The sequence below is a fragment of the Idiotropiscis lumnitzeri genome, chromosome 15 (assembly GCF_059441095.1).
Source record: "Idiotropiscis lumnitzeri isolate Australia: NSW breed Sydney's pygmy pipehorse chromosome 15, RoL_Ilum_1.0, whole genome shotgun sequence".
NCBI classification, from domain to species: Eukaryota; Metazoa; Chordata; class Actinopteri; order Syngnathiformes; family Syngnathidae; genus Idiotropiscis; species Idiotropiscis lumnitzeri.
The window spans coordinates 4,858,342-4,880,054 of NC_142405.1; the positions used below are offsets into that span (position 1 = coordinate 4,858,342).

Below are 21,713 nucleotides of genomic sequence, written 5' to 3' on the forward strand. Positions count from 1 at the left end.
TAAAAACGAGTCAGAAGATGAAATATGAAAAGGAGTAAGTTTTTAATAATACAAGCTACATTTTGTACATTTCTACAGCAAACCTTTTTTTTTTTTAAGTAAGACTAATACTTTTTAGGAGGAGGGATTTGGGAGTGGGTTGGTAATAAAGTTTTACAACAGTTGATGAGAAAATCATTACAAGTCATATAATATATCTTTATGTATATTTGTCATCTATATATTCAACTCAATAAGTTTTGTCCCATTAAATAACCCGAAAGCCTTTCCTCCTAGCAACAATCAAGGTGAAGTATAAATTAGGTTCAAGCACCATTTAGTTTTAAAAACCAAGACCGGGACGAGGCCAATAAGCTTCAAATAAATACACGACGGTACACTGGGAAGTAAGGCTGCCATGGAAACGCGACAAAGACGATGACTTGGGCGACCGTTCGAAAAGATGCCGACATACAAACACAGTGGAAAGATTGTCACCGTTTGTTCCTCAAAAGATAAATTATTTGCTCAGCTTCCAAAGCTCATTACAGTTCATAGAATTGTCCCAAAAGTTAAAAATGATGATTATCACCATAGTTAATGGTCAGATAAATATGACAAGACAAATAAAGAAACCGTTTTAACAAGTTATGGGCTCGTCATCACTAGCCGCTCTCAGAGAGTCTCTGGAAAACTTTGCGTATCCGAGACTGAACCGTTTAAAAGGATGTAAAAAAGGGGACGAGGCAGGACAGAGGCGATGTGAAAGGGGGAAGCGGAAAACCCAGGACAGAGTGTGTAAGATTCATATTTGGCGTATGGTGTGACGTAGAATAGTTGTCAGAAAGCAATGATTGCTTTCACCAAAACAAGGCAGATCAAATCTTAATGCTAGGTTTCCACGAGCCCCTTTCACGCAAACAAAATGCCTCTGTCGTACCCCGGAAAGGATGTCAGAAGCTGGTAAATGCCTCCATTGCGTCAATGAAATTAATTCGCAGAGAGGTTCTGGGGGACAGTCTGAAAATCGGGATAGAGGGTTTGAAATTTAACATCTGACCCTGGCATCGGGTGTGACAGTTAAAATAATAGACATCTTAGGAGACAGGAGTGTCTGGTATTAAATTTACATTCTGGCTGGCAGCTGCTCATTTTCACACAGCCACCTTGGGAAACTTTCCAATCCACATTCTGTAGCTTATTGTGACGGTGTGAAAGGGGATAGTGACACGTTGATACAGATGCTGCAACGCCACATTGTTAGTCATTTGTGACCAGAGTTACATTAAATTTTAGGTAGTGTTCAGACAATAGCAACAACCAAAAACAAAGTTCCATTGTGAGACTTGACAGCAAGCCGTAGCCAATAGCGACTGCTCAACTACTTAAAAAATAAAAATAAAAATCACACTCGCACGCGTACAAACGGTGAGAAAGAAGATTATGGGTATAAAAAGCGGAAGCTTTTAAAAAGTCTAATAGGAAAGACGGAGGCACGAAGCTGCCTGTTAAAAGCCCAGCACACCAGTAGCATGCCCTGGACCCCGCAGTGAGGCGAATGAGTCGTCTGTGAATTTCAAAGACTGGTCACCAATAAAATTCAATATCAATTTGGTCATCAAATGAAAATCTCTTCCGGGCTCGTTAAAATGATGGCAAACTAAGAGCGAAAATGGCAAAATAGTTTTGCAAAAACATGTGGATCAGTCAGAGTACTGGAGGTCTAAGTCCACAGTTCCGTCCGTCACAACCAGCCTGACCCGCTTAGGTTTGGTAGAGCCCATGGAGTGAGACGTTGGTCCATAGTGGGGCATGTCCTGGTGGTCGCCTGGCGGGTTCTGGTGGTGTGCGTCCTTTTTTAGGTGTTCGTCTGGACCTCCTTTGTGTCCCAAGAAGCTACCCATGGAAAACGAGGGTGGGTTGGACTGCTGAGAACCGCAGGGCTCAAGGACCAGCCGCCCCTGAGTACCCGACGGTTCCATCAAGCAATGGTAAGTGTAATTTGTGGGGCCGAGTCCCGGGTAACCTTCGGGCCCGTCCCTGAGACCCAGCGTCAACGAGTGGTCGCCGCTGAAGTTGAGTACATAAGGGGGTCCCTGTGGTCCATAAGAGAAGGAGGTTGCCGGGTGGCTCCTGCCCGCCGATGCCTGCGTGCCAGGCGGTGTGATGTGGCCCACTTGAGGACTACTGTGATGCGCCATTGGAGAAAGCGATGAAGTGAAGCTGAAATCAAATGGATCCTGCTGAGGGTAACACGGCTGGTTCTTATCAGAGCCCAGCGGAGTAGATCTGTCATGTTTGGATGTCTTCTCCTGTGAGCAAGAATAACCGTCTTTATTGGGAAAGAAGAAAGGTCTCGGCAGTGCAGAGAAGTTTTTGTACGTCAAGTTGGTGTCATCTTGCTTATCAGAGACCGTTTTATTTCGGTTGAATGACGGGTGCAAGGATGAACTGTGCTTATTGAAATGGGCACTGCACCTGGTGGGGTTAGAGGAGGGAGTAAAATAGCTGACATTCTGAGATGAAATGTTGCCCTTGTGGTGACTCTGTGAGTCCTCACGAGTCTTTTCCATAGATTTTGTACAGAAGGTTTTGGACGTGGAGTGGCCGCCGGCAGCCAGATGGTCTTTGGAGGGAGCACTGTACAAGTTCTGGCTCGGGGTCCCGCCCTGAAATTTCAGAACCCTGTGGATGACAGTGGAGGACTTCTCTTGGTTGTTGAAGGCATGATCGGGGGCGTTTGGATTTCTTCCAGCAAAGAGTTGAGGATTGAGGAATTTACTGGCCATCGGTGACGGGGGCACGGGCTTCATCTGGGTGACACCTCGCTGCGCAGTAGGCTGGCAGCTGGGAAAAGACTGGGACTGTCTGGGAATGGTCATGCGGTGGAAGGGTCCATTTGTTTTGAGGTTGGATGTGGGTTTTGAATGGCTGCTGCTTGGTTTGACGTGCAGGGTGGGCTGTACTAAAGGAACTGTATTCTGAGATAAGGCAGCAGGAGCGCCAAATACGTGAGGTTTGCTTGCCACAGAAGAGGAATGACCTTTTAAGTCCTCTCTGGACAGCCTCATTCCAGGATTTTTGCTGAGAAGTCGGTCCTTTCCCATTAGTTCGGGATTGGTGAGCGCTGAAAAACTGAAGCATGCTTGGGGTGGTAATCTGCCAGAGGCACTCGTTGCCTCACAGTCCAGAGGAACCGAATCGTTCTTGGATGGGAGCAGACCGGGGAAGAACTGAAGATCTTCACTAGTGAAGTTGTTGCTGGGACTTGGGGGACCGAGGTAGGGTGTTTCAGTTGTCCACGTGTCAGAGGGGCTGTGCGACAGGGGGCTACTGAAGGGATCTGTGGGTGGGTCCAGTGAACACAAATCTGAGGGTGATGAGTTGAGGATATCCTGCGGCTGATCATAGCCTTCAAAGTTCAGACACTGGAAGTCCAGGATGTCATCACAGCAGTTTGCGAAGTTGGGCTCACCCGGTAGAATGTTGTCTGCGGTTGGGAACGGTGGAGACTGAGACGGGGGCTGGATGATGGAACTGGGGATTCCAGACAAGGCGGCTGTCTTTTCCAAGATTTGTGATGAGCAAAGACCCTCAGAAAGCCTGGAGAGACTGTTGTCAATCTGTTGAAGAGACTGAGTGAGGCAGCTTGTGGGTGTAACCACAGGGCCACATTTGGACGCCATTTTTTGCCGCTGCTTCCTGCCGCCACTGCTGCTGACTTCCAGTCTCTCAGCAGTTATGTTTGCCGCTACCACACTCTCTGTGTTCTCGTCTTGAGGGGAAGATAGGGAAAGCGGCGACAGTGACAAAGACATTTGAGGCGCTTCAGTTTTCAGGACCAATGGGTTACTGTTCAACCTCTGAGTCAACGGCAGTGTCTCCTCTCGGACCTTGCTCAAGTCAAGCAGTCTTGGTATTTGCTTGGCCAAAGGGGGACCTCGAAGTTCTCGCTTCACCGGTGTCTCCATTTTAACTTTGGACTGGTTCTGCTTCTCATCCTTGTCATCCACCTCCCAGATGTCTTCCAACTTTCTGCGCAATTTGAGAACGGGCAGAGGAATACCGTTGAAATCCAAGTTGGACTCCTGTTTCTGCTGTGATCCACAATCAAACCGGCAGCAGCTTCTCATGAACCCATCTTCTGTCTTTGTTCCACGGCCAAAAGATGACATCTCGCTCTGGGTTTTGTCTAATTGAAGGCTTGTACCAGAAGGAATCTCCCCATCTGTTTTTTCTTTACAATCTTCTCTGTCCAGGTCCAACATTTCGGACACATTCTTCCTCTCGCCCCGTTTTTTCAAGCGAAGGAGTCTGCTCTTGGACTTCTTACTGGCCTGCACATGGGCCTGAGCCGCTTGCATCTCCATGCTCAACACAGACACTGAATTCATGATGGCTTTAAATGGATCGTTGTCGAGCTTCTCCTTCTTTTCAGTTTTGATCATACCGCCCAATTCGTTGGTCTGCATCTCCCACAGCTTCCCTCTTCTCCGCTTGAAACGAATCCTGAAGTTAAGTTCTGGCTTTGTCTCCTCAACGTCACTTGGTTCCAAGGCTGATGTTGCCATCTGAGGGTCTTTCTCAAGCTCCTTCTTCATCTGAGGTTTCCTTTCAAGCTGCACAGTCTCTTGGTTGGTGTCCTCATCTGGCCTCTCGGATTTTAACTTCTGAACTTTCCTTAGTCGACTCTGAGGACCTTCAGTCCCTCTAGGCCTCAGCACCCTGCCCACGTATTTCAGCCTTGTGACCCTTCTCGTGCTCACCCGCCGGACGTTTGCTCGTATCACTTTGCTTTTTCTGTCACATTTGATATTCTTCTCTGGATGACAATTTGTTTCCTGCTTTGAGGAAGAGCCGGAAACCTCTTTCCGGCTTGTGACAGAAGCATTGGTTTCATTTTGTTCCGGCTCCACAGCGTTGCGGAATGTCCGCTTCTTCAGAGGTATGTTGGACTGCATGGCGTCAAGGTGCTGAGCGGTCTGGCACATGTTGGCTGAAATAGGCGACCGGAGAGGTAGTGGGTCGAGGCAGGCAGCCGCCGGTTTATCGAGCTGGTTCGGATTCTCCGCCATGGGGAATAAACCGGTTTCTGTGCTGTTCGACTTCAACTCAGCTTTAGTCTTCATTCGTCTGTGGATTTTCGTCCCCCGCCCGACATTCCGACTTGGTGCCACATGGGTGTCTGTGTGGAGTTCCTTTGGATTTGAGGGACAACTATCACCCGGCGGTTGCTCGTCTAATGAGGATTTATCTTTCTTTAAAAAATCTGACAGAAGGATCCTGGCCTGCTTTATAACTATGTCATTTCTTGGATTGTTTACTAGTTTGTTTGACGTACAAGTTAACGGTTCTGAAATGTCAACCTCGCCTAGATTTAGAGATTTAACGCCCTGCAATTTCGTCAGTTTTGTCGTTGGTGCACTCGACACGGTCTTGCATTCCGTCGTGGCGGTCTTACTCTTGTCTTTGTGCTCATCAGGTTTGACTTTTTCTGGTTGTGTGTCTTCTTCCGCTGCCGTCTGGATTTCAATAACCTTGTTCTTCCCTCCTTCCTCAAGCTGGGAAGAGTCGTCCACTGACCCCTTTGTGGCGTGCCGCGTCCGTACTGTTCCCTTATCGACGGCCTTGAAGAACATTTCCCGTACTCCTCGAGTAGCTTCAGCAGGACAATTGCACGGCGTAATTGGGGATGGTTGTCGCTTCCTCTGCTGGGATTTCTGTGTGGACAGTGGTCTAAGGCCCTGAATCTGCCTCATCTTCCCTCTCAACTCCTCCCTTATGTCCCGGTCGACAACAATTGTTCCTGGTGCCTCCTTGCAAGGCGCTGAGATTCTTGTGAGGCGGACGGTCAGGTATTGTTTGAGTGATAGTACCGGCTTGACTGAAACTTTCTTACATGGGTCCAGGACAATCTGACAGACACTGGACTCCAAGTTCTCTTTCTCCTTGCTCTCCTGCTTTGTCGTGATTGAGGTTTTGTCCAAGTTGACACTGTCCGTACTTCTGGTTCGGCGGGATGAGCTCCTCAAGGTAACGGTTCTCTCAGATTTCCCATCAGGGCCTACTCGTCCTTTGTTCTTCTGAAGCAGACCAAGCGAGAAACGCTTCACGTTGGGGGATGACTTTGGATTCACCACCTCCAGCTGCTGCAGGAGGGCCCTCTCTTTGCTTTTGGGATCCTTGCAGATCAGCAGAAAGTCCAGCGAGTGTCGCCGCACCCTGATCCTCAGGTCCCGGATCATGCACTGTGACAAGAGCGGCAGCGTTCCGCGCTCTTTCCTGGTCTCGCCGACTTCAGAGGGTCTTGAGAGCCTGTGATTCTGTCGCCGCCACTTATTTGTCTGGTTCCACTTTCGGTTTTTCAGGGCATTCTTCCGCATCTGATGGGTGAAGGAGTTCCTAGAGGGGATCGCTAGAAAGGAAAGACATAGCTCACTTTCAATTCAAAAAATAAATGAAGATCTTGTACTCATACGTCAAGGTAGCAATATGCTGGATATTTCTGAAATTCTTACAAGCAAAAGCGAAGAGAACAGCGCTGAAAGGGTACCTGAATGTAATCCCGGAATTATGGGTCTGGAGTTTAAGTGTCCCTTCTCTCGCTGGTGGCGAAGAAAGCGCTCCCGAAGGCGGTACTTCTGGCCCACAGGGTCTTTTGTTTCCTCGCATTCCGGGAGCTTCCCTCTGTGTTTAAAGTGACCTTCCCCTTTCCTGCAGGAGAGTCGACGTCGGTGCATTACACATGACTCAAAACGGGTCGGAAATCTTCAGTGGGAAGAGCAGCGACGTACCTCTCGCAGGTGCAGCACTCGCACATTTCATTGCCCTCGCCGAAGAAGCTGGCGCCGTAGTAGCACGTGATCTCCTCCCCAGGCGAGATGGGTCGAATCACCTCCACGCAAGCGCCGTTCTTCTCACCGGGGACAAACTGGGCGTGGGGTTGGGTGGAAGGTGGGTAAAGAAAAAAAAAAAAAGGGTTGGTCGGGCCCCCCGAGAGACGCACAACAAGACAGATGGCGATGGCAATGAAACCTGATTCTAAACATTTAAAGATAATCAAGTAAATGCTGTGAATAATTATCCAGGTTCGACATCATTTTGCTTTGTCTCTAATGAATGAATGTTTGCTCACCTTGCAGTTTGGCTTGCAGTCTTCCCGCATAAACACAAGAAAGAAAGATGTGATTAATTTGGGAACAAATGAATGTCAGAGGATGTCATTTATTTAAAGGCTCAGCGTGGGATTCAATTGCTAAAGGCTGAAAAGATCCTTTATCAAGCATTAAAAATATTTTTTTTTCTCTGATGACAATCTTAAATCATCATCTATCATCTTAAATCATCACAAGATTATTGATTGCGACAAATTTGGTCCATTGAATTTATTTCCTATCACGTTCAGTTCAAGAATTGTTAGTTGCCTAGTGTCTCTTTTTCACTAAATATAACCAAGACTGGTGAATGATATATAATTATTATATACCTTTACGTTAATTAATTCGTCATTACAAAGTAAATATGTTGTTTTTTTTAAAGATCCGGGCACACCTACAATGTTATAGCAATGACGGCAGAATGCCAGCAGAGGGCGCCATTCAATCAGACACAAACAACTAGTGTAGAAATTCATGGACATTTCAAAAAGAGACCAATAGTAAGGAATTATTTGAGTTTAAGCCTGACTTCTTCAGGCTCATTTTTTTTTTCTTTTTTTGTGGGGGGGGGGGGGTCACTTGAATGTCCAAACTGACCGTGGTTGATGAAGGCGGCGGGTCCGAGCCAGAGCTGAGCACAGCGTTTGCGTGTGGAGTACATGACACTGAAGTCGTTGACGCCGGCCTGCAGCACGGCACTGTCGGCAGGACTCAGCTCGGCGATGCAACCCAAAAGGACCTCCACTCGCTCCCCCGCAAACCTGCCCACCAGCGACAAATGTTACACCTGACAGACTTGAGACATATAAGGACCTTTGCATGTTTGGAAGCTTCAGGGCGATTCCCGGCGGCAGAATGAAAAGAAAGTGACTCTGATGTCCCAAATTTGGCATAGGCAAAGAACATCCATTGGGGACCACTGCCACAGAAGAGCTACGTATAGACGAACCAGTGTCTGGTGGAGGTAATCTTGGCTCCGTTGGTCTCCGAGGAGTAGCGGTCACATGACTGGATCTGGATGCCGCTGTCCAATAGGAAGGCGTTGAGGTAGCGGTTCACCTGAGGATAACATGACGACTTCAGAACACTCATTTTGTGACATGCCGTCATTAAAATATTGCAAATGAAAAGGTATGAGGACACACGTGCTGCCTCAGTAGCTCCTGCCGGTGACTCCCCAAAGCGTTGAAGTAGTCGCCCGCCAGCTCGCCCACTGTGAGCGCCTCGAAGGTGGCGTTGAAGTCGTGCGTGCGTTGGAAGCGCAGCAGCGTCTCCTTCAGGTTGCCCCAGCGACGTACCTCTGGCGCTGGGCTGCACATGTACAAATAACGGAGATCGGAAAAGATAATAAATTAGATAAAATAGAAAAATTAGACAAAAGCCCTGCCTGGATTATTTCAAGATGTTTGGTTTATTTATTTATTTTTTAATCATGCAAGGTGGTGAGGAGCCAGAACATTTTCTTTTGATAAGCGATGCAAGTGAACTTTCCAAGCGACTGGACCGAATGTGCAATTTGGACTTTACATTGCAATGTACATACTGTCCAGCTACCATGCGATAAGGATCAAAGTTAGTTCGCTGGCACATGCCTATACAAATAGCTTCATGTTGACATATTATACATGACACGTTTAGACAGGCCATCTTGAGCCTTACATCCTGTACATACTGTGTATGCTCTCTAATTACTGCTCATGCACTTCTGGTTAGTTACCACGTGCATTTCATTGCTTTGCCCGCACTAAAATTGAATCCAATCGGAAACTTAACCATAGAACATGACACACCATTCGCAAACTCATTTTGTCAGGACGTAAATTTCAAGTGGGCTTAAGAACAGTTTGAATGGAGTCATGACCGAGTCGGTCGGGATCACAAGCAAATTACCTGATATTCATTTTATGGGTGGTGAAGCCCAGGAGAGGGTCCAGCACCAGGCTGGTGGCCAGGTCATCCGTCTCACACAGCTCCTTCACACTCATTCTAGTGCAGCAGTCCATCGCCTCCCACCATCAGCATGCTGAAAAAAGTATACCGTAAGAACAGCAAAACAAGGGCAAAGAGAAAATGTAAACAAGCTGCAGGAACGCAAAGACAATGCAGTCTATCGTGGGTCTAATTAAAAAAACATAAAAACTAATTTAAGTATTTAATCTATGGACATTGTGTCAAACTGGAACACAGGTGCAGGAAAAGCATTAATATATGCAACATAATATAAGTGTTTTATCGCATAGTAACTCCGTTTAAAATGTTACTGTTTCACTCGTCTACATTCTTTATTTGATCCACGGAAGACTACCTACTTAGGTTACAATTTACTGATAAGACTCAGACTGATATCTTCCAATTTGAATGTCATTGACTACTTACCACAAAAGACAAACAATACCCAACGTACCAAACCGGTTATTGGGGATCTTTTTCTTTCTGCACTCATTCCTTCATCTTGTCTTTCTTTCCTCAGACCTGCTTTTTTATTCATGAATCACTCCATCCTCCAGGTGCTTAATCCTAATTTCGGGCATTTCTCCTTCCATCACACCTGTTTCTTTTCTTTATTCATGTATGCATTTGCATCACTTAAAGCTGAATATCTGCCTTCCTCCTCAGAACAGTTTTTTTCTTCTTTGCTTCCTTTCTGCCTTCTCTCAGACCCACTTTCTTATTTCGCATCTTTGCTCCTGCTTTTCTGCCTACCTTACACTTCATCAGTAACCACTTCCTTTGTTCTGGACTCAAACCACTTATCATTATTCGCGGCTCCTGGAAGGGGGAAAAAAGTTCATTTAAACAGTGCACACCTAGCCTGTACATTCACGTGGTTTCTCCGTTCTAACCTAAAACACGATGTCACCCGAGAGAAAAACAACTTTGACATCTACTGGATGTTCAATATAACAACACACACTGGCCTTTGTGAAAAATAAATTGCAATGATGCCGGGCGTAAAAAATGTATCACAACAGCCCCAAACTCGAAGCCTTCAAGTGTCGACGAGTTCATTATTGACTGGATTTAACCTGTTATTTTAGCATGCAGCTCATCAGCTGCTGAGAAAAGTGTGCAGTGTGCAGCAAGTCTGCGAGCTAGCATCCCCACATCGCATAAATACATTTGCGAAAGATTTAAAGCATAGCCGAGACGACGGTCACGTGGAATTTACCTGGGAGTCTTTTCTGGTCAACGAAAGTAGGAGCGTGAGAATGGAGGAGTAAGATACCTCCTCCAAAGAAGCAGCTCTTCGCCTGGGCAGCTAGCCTAGCAACATGCTAGCAGACTGGCTAGCTCGCTAACTGGCTAGCTATTTTGCCACCCCAGAATACGAGACTTCAAATTAAAACGCGGCGTGCAATATCCGCGATTCACGCAACAGGCGCACGCAATGAATTGTGCTGTTATGTTATACGTAGTACGTAAATTTATTATATTAAACAAAATAGCCAAAAAAAAAAAAAAAAAAAAAAAAAGCATCTATGGTAGTAAAAGTTAATCGGCTACGTTGTGGTGCAACCGAACTTCGACACCTTGTGGACACGCCCACCACAAGTCCTCATTTGTCGGGTTCAAGGCCAATCAGGCAATATCAGAGGCATTCGGTTAGAGTCCGAGTCGTGTGATTGGTCGGTTTGTAACGATCGGCGGAGGTTATGATGTGTTGATGGACAAAGTGGGTTGCGGTTTCACTAATGCCATTGGTCGCGTTCGAGTGTCTATTTGGCAAATCACACAGAGCCGGCTGCTTGAACGCATATGATTGGTCCATGTTTGTGCAAAGGCGGGGTTACTGACATGTTGATACACGATGGAGAAGGGGGGGGGTCGTAGTATAGTGGCCTCCTTTTGGCAACACTTGAGTATTTTTACCACTTTAGCCGCCTCTTCCTCCTCGCTTACATCTCAGCAGAGCAGCGTTTAGAAATCGGCTAAATATGCGCTGCTACAAAAGGAATGTCTAAGAATTTGTCACTTGTTGAAGAAGCATGCGTGGGTTAGTTAATTATTAAACCGCTCATCACTGCACATTGGGAGACACAGTTGTGGAGTGTGGGCCTTTCAGTTTATTTGTAAATAAAATGCATTTTTAAATTGTGTCATCAAAATTCTTTAAAAATTGTAATCAAAAAGAAATAAAACAAGGGTTTTAATGTTTTATTGTGTTGAATTGTTGTTACGGGGGGTGGGCCCTTAATTATTTTCTTAAATGCTTTAAATTAAAATTTAATTAAAAATGCAAAATTGTAAATAAAAAAAAAGAAACCCGACAAAGTACAAGCCCACATTGACATCAGTAGTGGGGGGCCTTCAGTTACATTTTCTAAAAATAAAAAAGTAATTATTTCAAATTGAAAATACATTTAACAAAAAAGTACAAAAATGCTTTGAATTTAATTGTTATATTCAAAAGAAAAAGTAATGTGCAAAACATTTTCAAATAAATAAAAATGCAAACCCAATTACGATACATGAAGTAAGAGTGGTAATTTAATGGTTAGTTTAATTTCTAACTTAAACTAAAATGAAGAAAAAAAAAAACTTAACCACAACCACACTGGTATATGTATTAAATTGAGCCATTTTTACAATTAAAATGAACACAAATTGTGTGGCATTATTTTGACATTTGACATCCATGCAACCATTTGCTGCACCACTTTTACATGATCGCCCAAAAGAAACTTTACACATACTGTTTGCGAATGTAAAAACCAACAAAAACCACCAGAAACCAATATACAAATTCTATGTATATTTTTTTAATTTCTTTGCTTTTAACAGAGACAAATTGCAACGGGTTGCGAACTACTGGTGAAATTGTTAAACAAAAAGAATATTCTTATTATTAGTTCCACTTGTTTTTATTTATTTATTTTTTTTTTTTTAAACATGGGAATGATCTGATCTGCTGCTGCGCTAACACATCCATTGAAAGGACATGGTGCAAAACATCCTTGATCCGTTCCTTGAAAAACAAACAAAATCCTATCTCATTGAGAGAGATACATTTGTCAGTAAAACAGCATGAACAAAAAAAGTGATTAATAACAATGTTTTTTAAAAAAAAAAGTCTGTACAGCTAATGACACCATGGAAGTGGCCTCTTGTGGCCATCTTGGACCATTTTTTTATTTTTGTAGATAAATCTTAAATTAATAATTGACTGCAATTTCATGCCTTGTTTTCTCTATCCTACCCGGCGACACACTTTTTTTTTTTTTTTATCATCGAAGGGTTTGGTGTCTTCATGCGTACATATGATTAGTTGTTTTCCTGATCGCTTCCTGAGTTGATCTCAGCGGATGGGTGGTGACGTGTACACTAAAATGGAAGATGCAGACAAACAGAGGATGGAGAAGAGGAGACGGCCGAAAAAAAGTGTAAGAAACCCTGAAAGACTGCTGAAAGATATATGTTTCCATGTGGAGCGACACCCTGTTTGCCTTATCATTATTATTATTATTATGATGATTACTACTACTACCGACTCCATGCATGCTTGTGTTACACATGATTTATGTTTATAATGTCTATGGCTCTTGTTATCCCATCACCCAAAAAAAACAAAAAACAAGCAGAGGCAAAAGACGTCGATCAAATCCTGGCTGCCGTACCTTTCCTTTAAGTGGTTGTCACGGTAACAGCTCCCCTTTCCCAATTTTAGGCCGCGTTCACACTTGTGGTTCGGTTTTCTGGCCTGGATTAAAAAGCATGTGGAACAAAGAAAAAAAAAAAACGGTCCAGTTTGCACCTCATTCACACTTCGCCATTTGTAGAAACGCAAAAAATAGGAAATAAGAAGTTTATATGTGCTTTAGTGCGACCAAACATTACAGCTTTTAACAAAAAAAAAAAAACGCTTTGTTCCCTTTCATATGTTCATTAGTTTGGCGTTTCTGCAGTTTTTTTTAAAAGCAGCTGAGATGTCAGAAATGATGCTAAAATGTATTTTAAACAGTGCACCCATACACAGATGCTGATCTTTACATCATTATAACAAGTGTGACTTTCCTTAGCATTTTGCTGTCATTCCAATGCTCGTCAATAACCGAAGCCTCAAGTATGAACGTGGCCTGAGCACCATTGAGCCGTGTGGCAGTTTAACCCTTAGATGCATAAGTGGGTCAAAAATGACCCGGTGAGGTAGTTTTCTTGAAATATCTTCGTCATTTCATACTCCAGGTATTCCTCAAAAAAACATGTTTTTGACATTATGACATTTAACCTTCCTTTTATACATTTTAAGAAATTATAGTTTTTGTATTACTACCCCAAACTTCCATAAGTGGGTCAAAAATGATCCGCATGCATTTTCTATAGAATCCAATGGGAACCTTTGATTCTTATCAACTTTGGCTGTCAGCAATAATTTAATTGTGAACTACACAGACTATATCAGAAGTGCCACCCCTCAGGAAGATTATTTTACCCAGCAAGAGCTGACGACGCCTTCCAAGTCCATGGACATTTTCAAACACAGAGTTTGAATTCAATGACAGACAATGGTCAGCTATGTCAGAAAGAAAATAAAAGCTGTTGTGCTCCAGAGCACGATGCACCACGACAAGGTAGTGGATGAAAATAGCAGAAAGAAAAAAAAAAAAAACAGGAGTGATTACATTTTAGAGCAAGACGAAAAGAGGTGTAGACGCCATTGACCAGATTGTTGGCAATTACAACTGCAAGTGCTAAACAAATACAGAGGTGGCCCATGGTGCTGTGGTACAACATAATTTACATCACCACCCTGAATGCCGAAACCGTTTTCACAGTTCAGCACCCAGAATTTAAGAGCGGCATCATCAATGAACGATGTCGCTTCTTCAAAAAGCTGTCAAAGGAGCTTGTCGCACCACACAAGAGGAGTTGACTGGAAGGCTGAACCAGACTACAAACCCTGATTTTTGTAGAAATAGAAAAGTGCGGGGTGACAAAATCCACAACCCAGCCGCAGAATAGAAGCAGCAAGGGCCAGCCAATGAGAAAAAGGTGTCAGATCTGCCCAAGTAACAAAGATCGCAAAGTTAAATGTAATGTGTGAAAATGTGCAATGATCACATCCAGAAACAGGTAGTTTATCTGAACTCCATACGGTAATGAGACAAGAAGGCAAAACTGGGAAAAGAGGGAGGAATGATCAATGACTAGACAGTTTACATCCAAACACACACACACACACACACACCCCTGCAGACACACACGGACAGCACATTTTTCTATAGGTTGGGCTGGGTCATTTTCTTTTTCAAAAATGTTAAAAAGTGAAAAATATTGATATTTCAAACATGAGATCATTTGTGTGTGGTTCTAAATGCAATAGTAATTCTTATACACATGATTATTTGACACCAAAATGGCCTAGAAACACATTGATTCTAATATGGGTCATTTTTGACCCACTTGTGGAAGAGTGTAGGGTTAACTCACTCATGCATCTAAGGGTTAACATGATCTCAACCCATTTGGGACTGCGTGCTTGCCTTTTTTGTTTTTAACAGACTGCAGTCCAGTGTTCTGGACCAGTGCTCAGAATTGCAGAGAGCCTTCAAGATAAGCCCGCCCACCACCACCACACCTCATTTAGCATCAAGAAAAGTGTCGCTTTCACAAGGTCATGTTTGCAATTGGCAGCGTGATGCGTCATCTTTGACGGGCTGATGTGGTAAATGCCTCAGTCCAAGCGTATTCTTTATTCAGCTTAAAAAGGTCATGATGTCGCTTTCAAATATCTACAAAATTAAAAAGTATTTCACCAAAATTAAAAAGTATTTCACATCTTAAATCGCCCCTTTTTCAATGGCTACCGCCTATGCAACCACTGAACCAGTGTGCGCAACGTATGCCCCCCCCCATCACCACCCCCCTCCCAACCAGCAAGCCACCATCCTGAGAAGATAGCGCAGAAAATGCAGTGAGTACACCTCAAAGATGGACGCAGCTTATTTGCCGAGAGATGGAAAGAATTAAGAAAAGAAAACAAATTTCCGGTGTGATGACATGCATGCCGACGGGGAGGATAAATGAGTGAAATGTGGGGGGGGGGGGAATAATATTCGGGGGAAAGAGAAAAGAAAAGAGCATCAGGCAGACTTGGAGGAGGGGAGAAAAGGAGGGAGATGAGCCAGTAGTGGGTGTTATTTCTTAGCCTTAGCGGCCTTGGCGGAATTCCGTGGCGGGGTGACGGGCCTTCCCGATCCCATCCCAGCACCACCGCCGTACGGATACAACTTCTTATCCGCCGGCTTCAGGATCTGAGACACACAAACAGGAACTTGGCTAAAGCGCTTTGGCCTCACAAGCGAGGAGTCAAAATCCGACATTTTCCGTAAAACATGACACACACACACACACACACCTGGAAGGAGCACATGAGCGTCTCGTCGACACTCATCATGGCGCCGGCATTGTCAAACTCTCCGCAGTAATTGGGAGCGGAGAAGAGCGTGACCAGCTGCCTCTTCGCAAAGAACTCGTAGCCGTCTTCTACCACCTGCCCGAGGGAAAAAAAGAAGTATGGTGTAAAACTAATATAAAGATGCATTGATTGCACGGAGCATCTATTAAGGAACTTCAGAGATGCGAATTACATAAAGTAGGGTCAAAATTGGTCGTTTAGAGGTGCACACAGCATTAAATGGGGTACATAAAAGTTGCAAAGGTACATTTTGGTATATAAGCCAAATGAACCATTAAGTACGGGTCATGAACCAGTCAAATGTAAATTTAGAGGTGGGCAGAACAATACTTAAGGTACAGTTCGAACAGTACAGACCATTAAAAACGTATAGACATTACAGCACAGCACATCAAGAGGCCCGCAGACCTTTCAATAAGGTAGCGTTAAGCAAGGAGAGTTTAAACACGTGTTGTGGTGCATGTCAGCAGGCTGCCGAGGGAGCCCAGCGCAGCGCCCAGCTCACCTGATGCGCCCTGCATATGAGGTCCATGTCGTGCTTGTGTAGAAATTTGGCCACCACGTCGGCGCCGAACGTGAAGGAGACGCCGCGGTCGTTCTCGCCCCAGCCCAGCACGTCCTTGTCGGGGTCGGCCCACAGCAGGTCGCACAGCAGACCCTGGTCGGGCACGTCGGTGGGCCGCATGACTCGGCGAATCTGCTCCATGGACTGGAGGTCGGGCGACAGGCCTGGAGAGGACATGTCAGTCAAAAGACACGCCGTCGTCACTTCAGGAGAGTACGCTATCCAATCCGGGGTGCACACATACCAATTTTTTTGCATCTTAAATGGAGTTTTTAATTATTAGAGAGCCACGCATGAGGGGAAAAATGTACAAGTGTTCTAACTGCTTACGTCAAATTTGTGATTGTCAGTATATGCGGCGACACTTAGGTGCCAGTGGAAAGTTTCTCTACCTCCATGACAGCAGAAGATCTTCTCGTCCACAATAGCAGCTACTGGTAAACAGTTGAAGCAGTCTGTGAAGGTCTTCCACAGTTTAATGTTATACCTTCGCTTGCCTGAAACACACAAAACTTCACTCAGAAAAAAAAACAAACTAACGAATGACTATCAATTTGGTCTCTGTGCCGCGCACACTCGTCGTAGAAGCCATAGATTCGGTTGATGGAGGCGCACTCGTGATTGCCGCGCAGCAGGAAGAAGTTCTCCGGGTACTTGATCTTGTAGGCCAGCAGTAGGCAGATGGTCTCCAGGGACTGCTTGCCTCGGTCCACGTAGTCGCCCAGGAACAGGTAGTTGCTCTCCGGAGGGAAGCCGCCGTACTCAAAGAGCCGCAGAAGGTCGTAGTACTGGCCGTGGACGTCACCTGCAGAGGGCGCCGGAGAGTGGTTTAAGTGCTCCTGAGCCAAAGCTGTTTGTATTTCTCTAATGTCCTACCAGAGCCATGTACTAGTAACATGCCCAGTAGGTCAGATCACAAGTAAAATGACAATGTAAGTTTCTTTTCAATCCACTATTGCCTTCCACCACTGTATGACATTTCTGCAGTAGAATGACTATAAAAAACCACTGGCGTGCGTGTGCATCGTGTGTGAAGCTCACCGCAGATTTTGAGGGGGGCCTCCAGCTCAAGCAGGATGGGCTGGCTCAGGAAGATCTCGCGTGATTTGAGGCACAGCCCGCGGATCTCGCCCTCCGTCAGCTGCACGTTCTTGCCGGGCCGAGAGCCCTTGACTGCAAAGCAAGATGAAGACTGAGATGAATAGGGACACATCAACGTGCACAAAGCCTCCCACACACAAAACGCTGCCAAAACAAAAGAACGACCAGCACTCATTAGCTGAGCTCACAGTTTGATTGACAGGTGTGTGTGGGATCCTAACAATGAATAGACAATTAAATAACGTCTTAATTTGATACGCAAGACAGGCACAGACCATTTAATGTGATCCGTATTGTGTACAATAAATATAATCCAATATGGCATATTTCAGGTATACAGTGCATTAAATATAATAAAAAAACATCATTTGGCATTTGTACCTTTTTAGGGTACCTATCCTCAGAAATACCAAAATATTGTTGTTGTTCTCAGCAAAAAAAAAAAAAAAAAAAGCAACATAATTATTTATTATTTATCTTGTGTCAAGGAAAAAGAAAAAGAAAGAATAAAGACCTCCGCCAAGGCCAGCCTTTATTTGGATAAGGACAAAATAAAATTTAGGATTTATGTTTGTTTGTTTTTTTTCCACGCCCGTACACACACGCACACATGTGTGCATGCGGCTTGATAGCACAGCAGAGGGCCGCCATGATGCACCGTGTGACATCGCACTCCTCCCACATCCCCACCACACTTGTGCTGCACAGCCACTGTGTTGTTTTATGATGGACACGCTTCAACTCTGCTTTCTGTCCGCCGAGAAGTGACCGCTAAAATGTTTAATAAGAAATCAGTGGCACTCATTGATGCTGCAGTAATCCAAATATTGTGTCTCATCCTAAAAAAATAATGTCACAGAACACTCAGATGGTGCTTCAAATTAATCTATTCAATGGAGGTCAGAGTACAGTAGACAAGCTACTTAAAATGGAGGCCCGAAATAGGGAAAGAGGGCCTAAATATGAGCAGCGCTCCCGCTAGTGCCTCCTAAAGCAGGATTAAAAGCAGCTTAGCTGCAACACCGCTAACTTCGTGCCACTCGCGGGAAAAGGCGGGCCACAGACTGCGCTGAGTGTGACGTGACTAAAAGACTTGGTAAAATAATATCACCCTCTGCACAAACTCCAGGAAAATAAAAATGCTATAACACACAGACACACACAAATGACACATTTACACAACAATGGTAGTCAGACATGAGAATCAGAGGGCCACGGGCAAATAAATAAATAAATTAGAATATATATATAAATATCGCATGCAGTCACACACAAAGATCTCAGCCATACAAAAAGAGGGGGAAAAAACACAAATCAATTCCCAAAATAAAACAAAAAAAAGTGTAGATATTTGCACCCCCCCCAAAAAAAATCAGTCTAACAAACACACAGTCATATAGTGAAAGTTGAGTTACTCGACTTTGTCAGTAATCCAATCGATTTGAGTTGGTCGTTATCCCAACACGTTTAATTGGCTTGTTGTTGACACTCACTCACTTAGAATGTGGACACACTGTACAGCATACTCATTCGTTTATCATTTACAAATGGGGGTGTGTGGGTGTGTGTGAGAGAGAGAGTATGTGTGTGGTTACACTTTGACACTACACCATACAAACAAGTGATTGCTTGGTATGGTCAGGTAATAAAAAAAGAAAGAGACACACGGAAGGTCAGCAGGGTTGCATAAGAGTATATAAATACTGCCACTATCTGCCGTGTTTGCACACACACACACACACCCCCACACACACAAGTAGCAGCTGGTCTGCAGTCAAAGTCAACAGCAGCTAATGACTGCAATGCTTGCTGTTTTTTTTGTGTGAATAATCCAAGTCACCTCCTGCAGATCAACTCTATTAAGTCAACATTCCCCCAACATTCATTCCTTCCTTCCTTCATTTTGCCTACAGAGCACACAACTGTCCAGGCTCCCCATTTTTTTACAGCTGTAGATAAGGAAAATTGCATTTTGCATTCTTTAGGAAAGCCGACAATGATTGCTTAGTTGCATCTCGATGCAACCGAGAAGTTCTGCGCCAGCGACTGCCTCGCCCTAACAAGTCATCAAAAGAAGCAGCAAAAAGTGATTGTCGTGCACCATCTATATTCAATTTTCAGCTACCTAAGATTTATTCCATGGTACATCTTAAACTACGAGTGACCCAATCAATGAGATTTTCGAGAAAGGTGCCGTCACTCTAACATTTTTTGGGTGTAAAATTAATGTGACAAAACATTGCCTCCCAAAAACATCTGCTAGCTTAATGCTCACACATAATACAAAACACCATAGATCACAGTCCAGGGATGACTTTTATGTCACATTTCTCAACTTATTATGCTTCTCTTTGCTCGCACTTGTCCCTAAACAGCCGCACATCGCTTCATATCATAATTTCCTTAATTCTTAACATAGACAACATTTAAACAGTTTTTATCCTCTTTATTTCAACTCTTTCCATTGACATTGGTCTTATTGGACCAAAATTACTTTAAATTCTGTTCTGACGTACTTCTAAAAGATAGGAAAAAACTAAATATGTGAGCACGTCCACCCCGAAAGAATATAAAATGGCAAGAACCAGAGTCACACAGTCAAGTGTTGTATGCGTGTTTGTGCGCGTGTTCGTCTGTGACCTCAACCCTTGATAAGATTTACGCTTGTCTTAAGTGTCCTCGGGATTTTTCTTGTCTCTCCGTTACACAATGAAGTGGTCGACTAGCAATAGGGATAATTGCAGCATTAGTTTAGTTTTCACGCATATTAGCGTGCATTGATGGCGTTTGTGTGTCATTCACTGGACACACGTTCATCTCCACACTCACTGCATAACACACGCGTTATTGTCATAAAACACACATTTTGCTGTCGTTAACTGTCGTCTCACCTTCCAAAAGACGCTGAATGATCGAGTCGATGTTTAATTTGTCCGGCTCCGCCATTTTCTGTTGATTCTCTCACGAGCTTCGCGATTCCCGTTTGGCACCTTCAATTTCATTTACCCCAACCCCCCCACAAAAAAAAATCAGTATCAGCAGTGACAGATATCCATGAATCAAAACCGCCTCGATTCATACCATTACACACCGTTATGAATAGCTAAGGAGTGTCTCCCATTACTCACAGACTCATTCCATTCACTCTGCGCTCATGCTAGCTTGTTAGCACGTTAGCTGGGCCGCTCACACACCCAAACAAGCTTGACAATACATGATCTGTAACCCTTACGCGATGTGAGTTGCGCATGCGCAGAGATTTGCCCGTTTGCTCGCTCACTACTGGAACCACACTAAGACAAAATACTAAAACATGACTGCGCATTATAGTCTTGTGAGGTGCCCTCCCGCAGTTCTATTTAAATAAGTACTCTAATGAAATCAGAGGTTGAAAAAAGATTGTATTCCCCCCATATTACTAAATTTACAGAACCACATTTTAAAATGTAAAATGGTACCGTTCCTTAATCAGAATTTAAAAGAGCTTTAGGATCATAAGACACCCCAATTGGAGTACAGAGAGATTAAATATGGGACAATGAAACAAAATAGGAAATGACCAACAGTTTTATAAACAATTTATTCATAGATGCTGATTTATAAAAAGGTGTCACATGTTATTTTGGGTTTACACGAAAGAAATGGTACATTTTAGGAGGACATTGAATAGACTTAAAACATTACAGGCCTTTAAAATCGTAAATAGTATCATGGTTTTATTTTGCGTATATTTAAATTGATTTTTCTCTCTTTTTGTTGTTGTTACAATGCACAGTGCGCATGATGCCAGCGTGCTAGTTTAATGTAAAATGTGATTTTTGATATATAAAGATTTTTCTTTAAGTTACCATGCTTGTAATATACATATGACATATATTTTTATTTTACATACACCAAAATGTTGTTAGTTTGCTTGGGTTTATAGGCTTTTACGAATGCATAAAATATAGTGCAGAGGCATCACCACGTGTTTTTGTCCTGGTGTGACTGCCGTAGTTGGCAATCAAAAGTGGTCAACTTTCTGCGCATGCGCGACTCACATGGTGTAGGGGTTACAGATCGTGACACGTTAGCTCGCATTGTCGTACCTTATCTGAATAACAGTTCTCCCAGCGTTTTCATTAAAAATTAAATTGAAAAAAAATGAGAAAAAAAGATGAGAAAATCCCCTGAGCACAGCCGCGGCTTCAGTTCCCCCTTGCCTCTTCCTCCGGGAACTTTAAAAGCAGGCCGTCGTCGGCTCGCTGCCGCTCGGACTCGGAGTGTCTCCGGTCGGCTGTCAAACGTCGGAGAGGGCCAAAATTAAATTTGCGGTAGTCAAATGCATCTTAAAACGTGATTGGTCGGAGGCGTTTACACGCTGTAATATGATTGGCGGCAGCGCCCGTTGGTTTTTAAGAACACGCCCCGCCCCTTGGGGGAGACGTCAACGGCGTCAATATAGTGATCCCCAATGTGAAACTCGAAGGGCGCCATCTCGCGTGTACAAACCAAA

At 44.0% G+C, this 21,713-nt stretch overlaps 2 protein-coding genes across 6 annotated transcripts; both read right to left on the reverse strand.

Annotated features, from left to right (window-relative positions):
* Window positions 1–18: 18 nt before the first annotated feature.
* Window positions 19–10,590, reverse strand: kmt5c (lysine methyltransferase 5C). The gene is made up of 9 exons (XM_088317634.1): window positions 10,306–10,590; window positions 9,027–9,159; window positions 8,282–8,447; window positions 8,086–8,195; window positions 7,734–7,897; window positions 7,115–7,134; window positions 6,774–6,910; window positions 6,533–6,693; window positions 19–6,394 (listed from the first exon to the last, which is right to left on the reverse strand). The coding sequence occupies exons 2-9, from the start codon at window positions 9,137–9,139 to the stop codon at window positions 1,683–1,685; spliced, it is 5,583 nt and encodes a 1,860-aa protein (XP_088173760.1). The 5' UTR covers window positions 9,140–9,159; window positions 10,306–10,590; the 3' UTR covers window positions 19–1,682.
* Window positions 10,591–14,807: 4,217 nt separating this feature from the next.
* Window positions 14,808–21,521, reverse strand: ppp1caa (protein phosphatase 1, catalytic subunit, alpha isozyme a). Of its 5 annotated transcripts, none has more exons than XM_088316374.1 (8): window positions 21,307–21,521; window positions 20,110–20,208; window positions 17,159–17,290; window positions 16,692–16,922; window positions 16,510–16,614; window positions 16,058–16,281; window positions 15,493–15,627; window positions 14,808–15,388 (listed from the first exon to the last, which is right to left on the reverse strand). In XM_088316374.1, exons 2-8 carry the CDS (start codon window positions 20,162–20,164, stop codon window positions 15,272–15,274), a joined length of 999 nt encoding a protein of 332 aa, XP_088172500.1. In that variant the 5' UTR covers window positions 20,165–20,208; window positions 21,307–21,521; the 3' UTR covers window positions 14,808–15,271. The 5 variants fall into 5 exon arrangements, with proteins under 5 accessions (XP_088172500.1, XP_088172501.1, XP_088172503.1 ...); XM_088316375.1 differs by lacking the exon at window positions 21,307–21,521 and adding an exon at window positions 20,347–20,505; XM_088316377.1 differs by lacking the exon at window positions 21,307–21,521 and adding an exon at window positions 20,451–20,477.
* Between the last annotated feature and the right edge of the window lie 192 nt (window positions 21,522–21,713).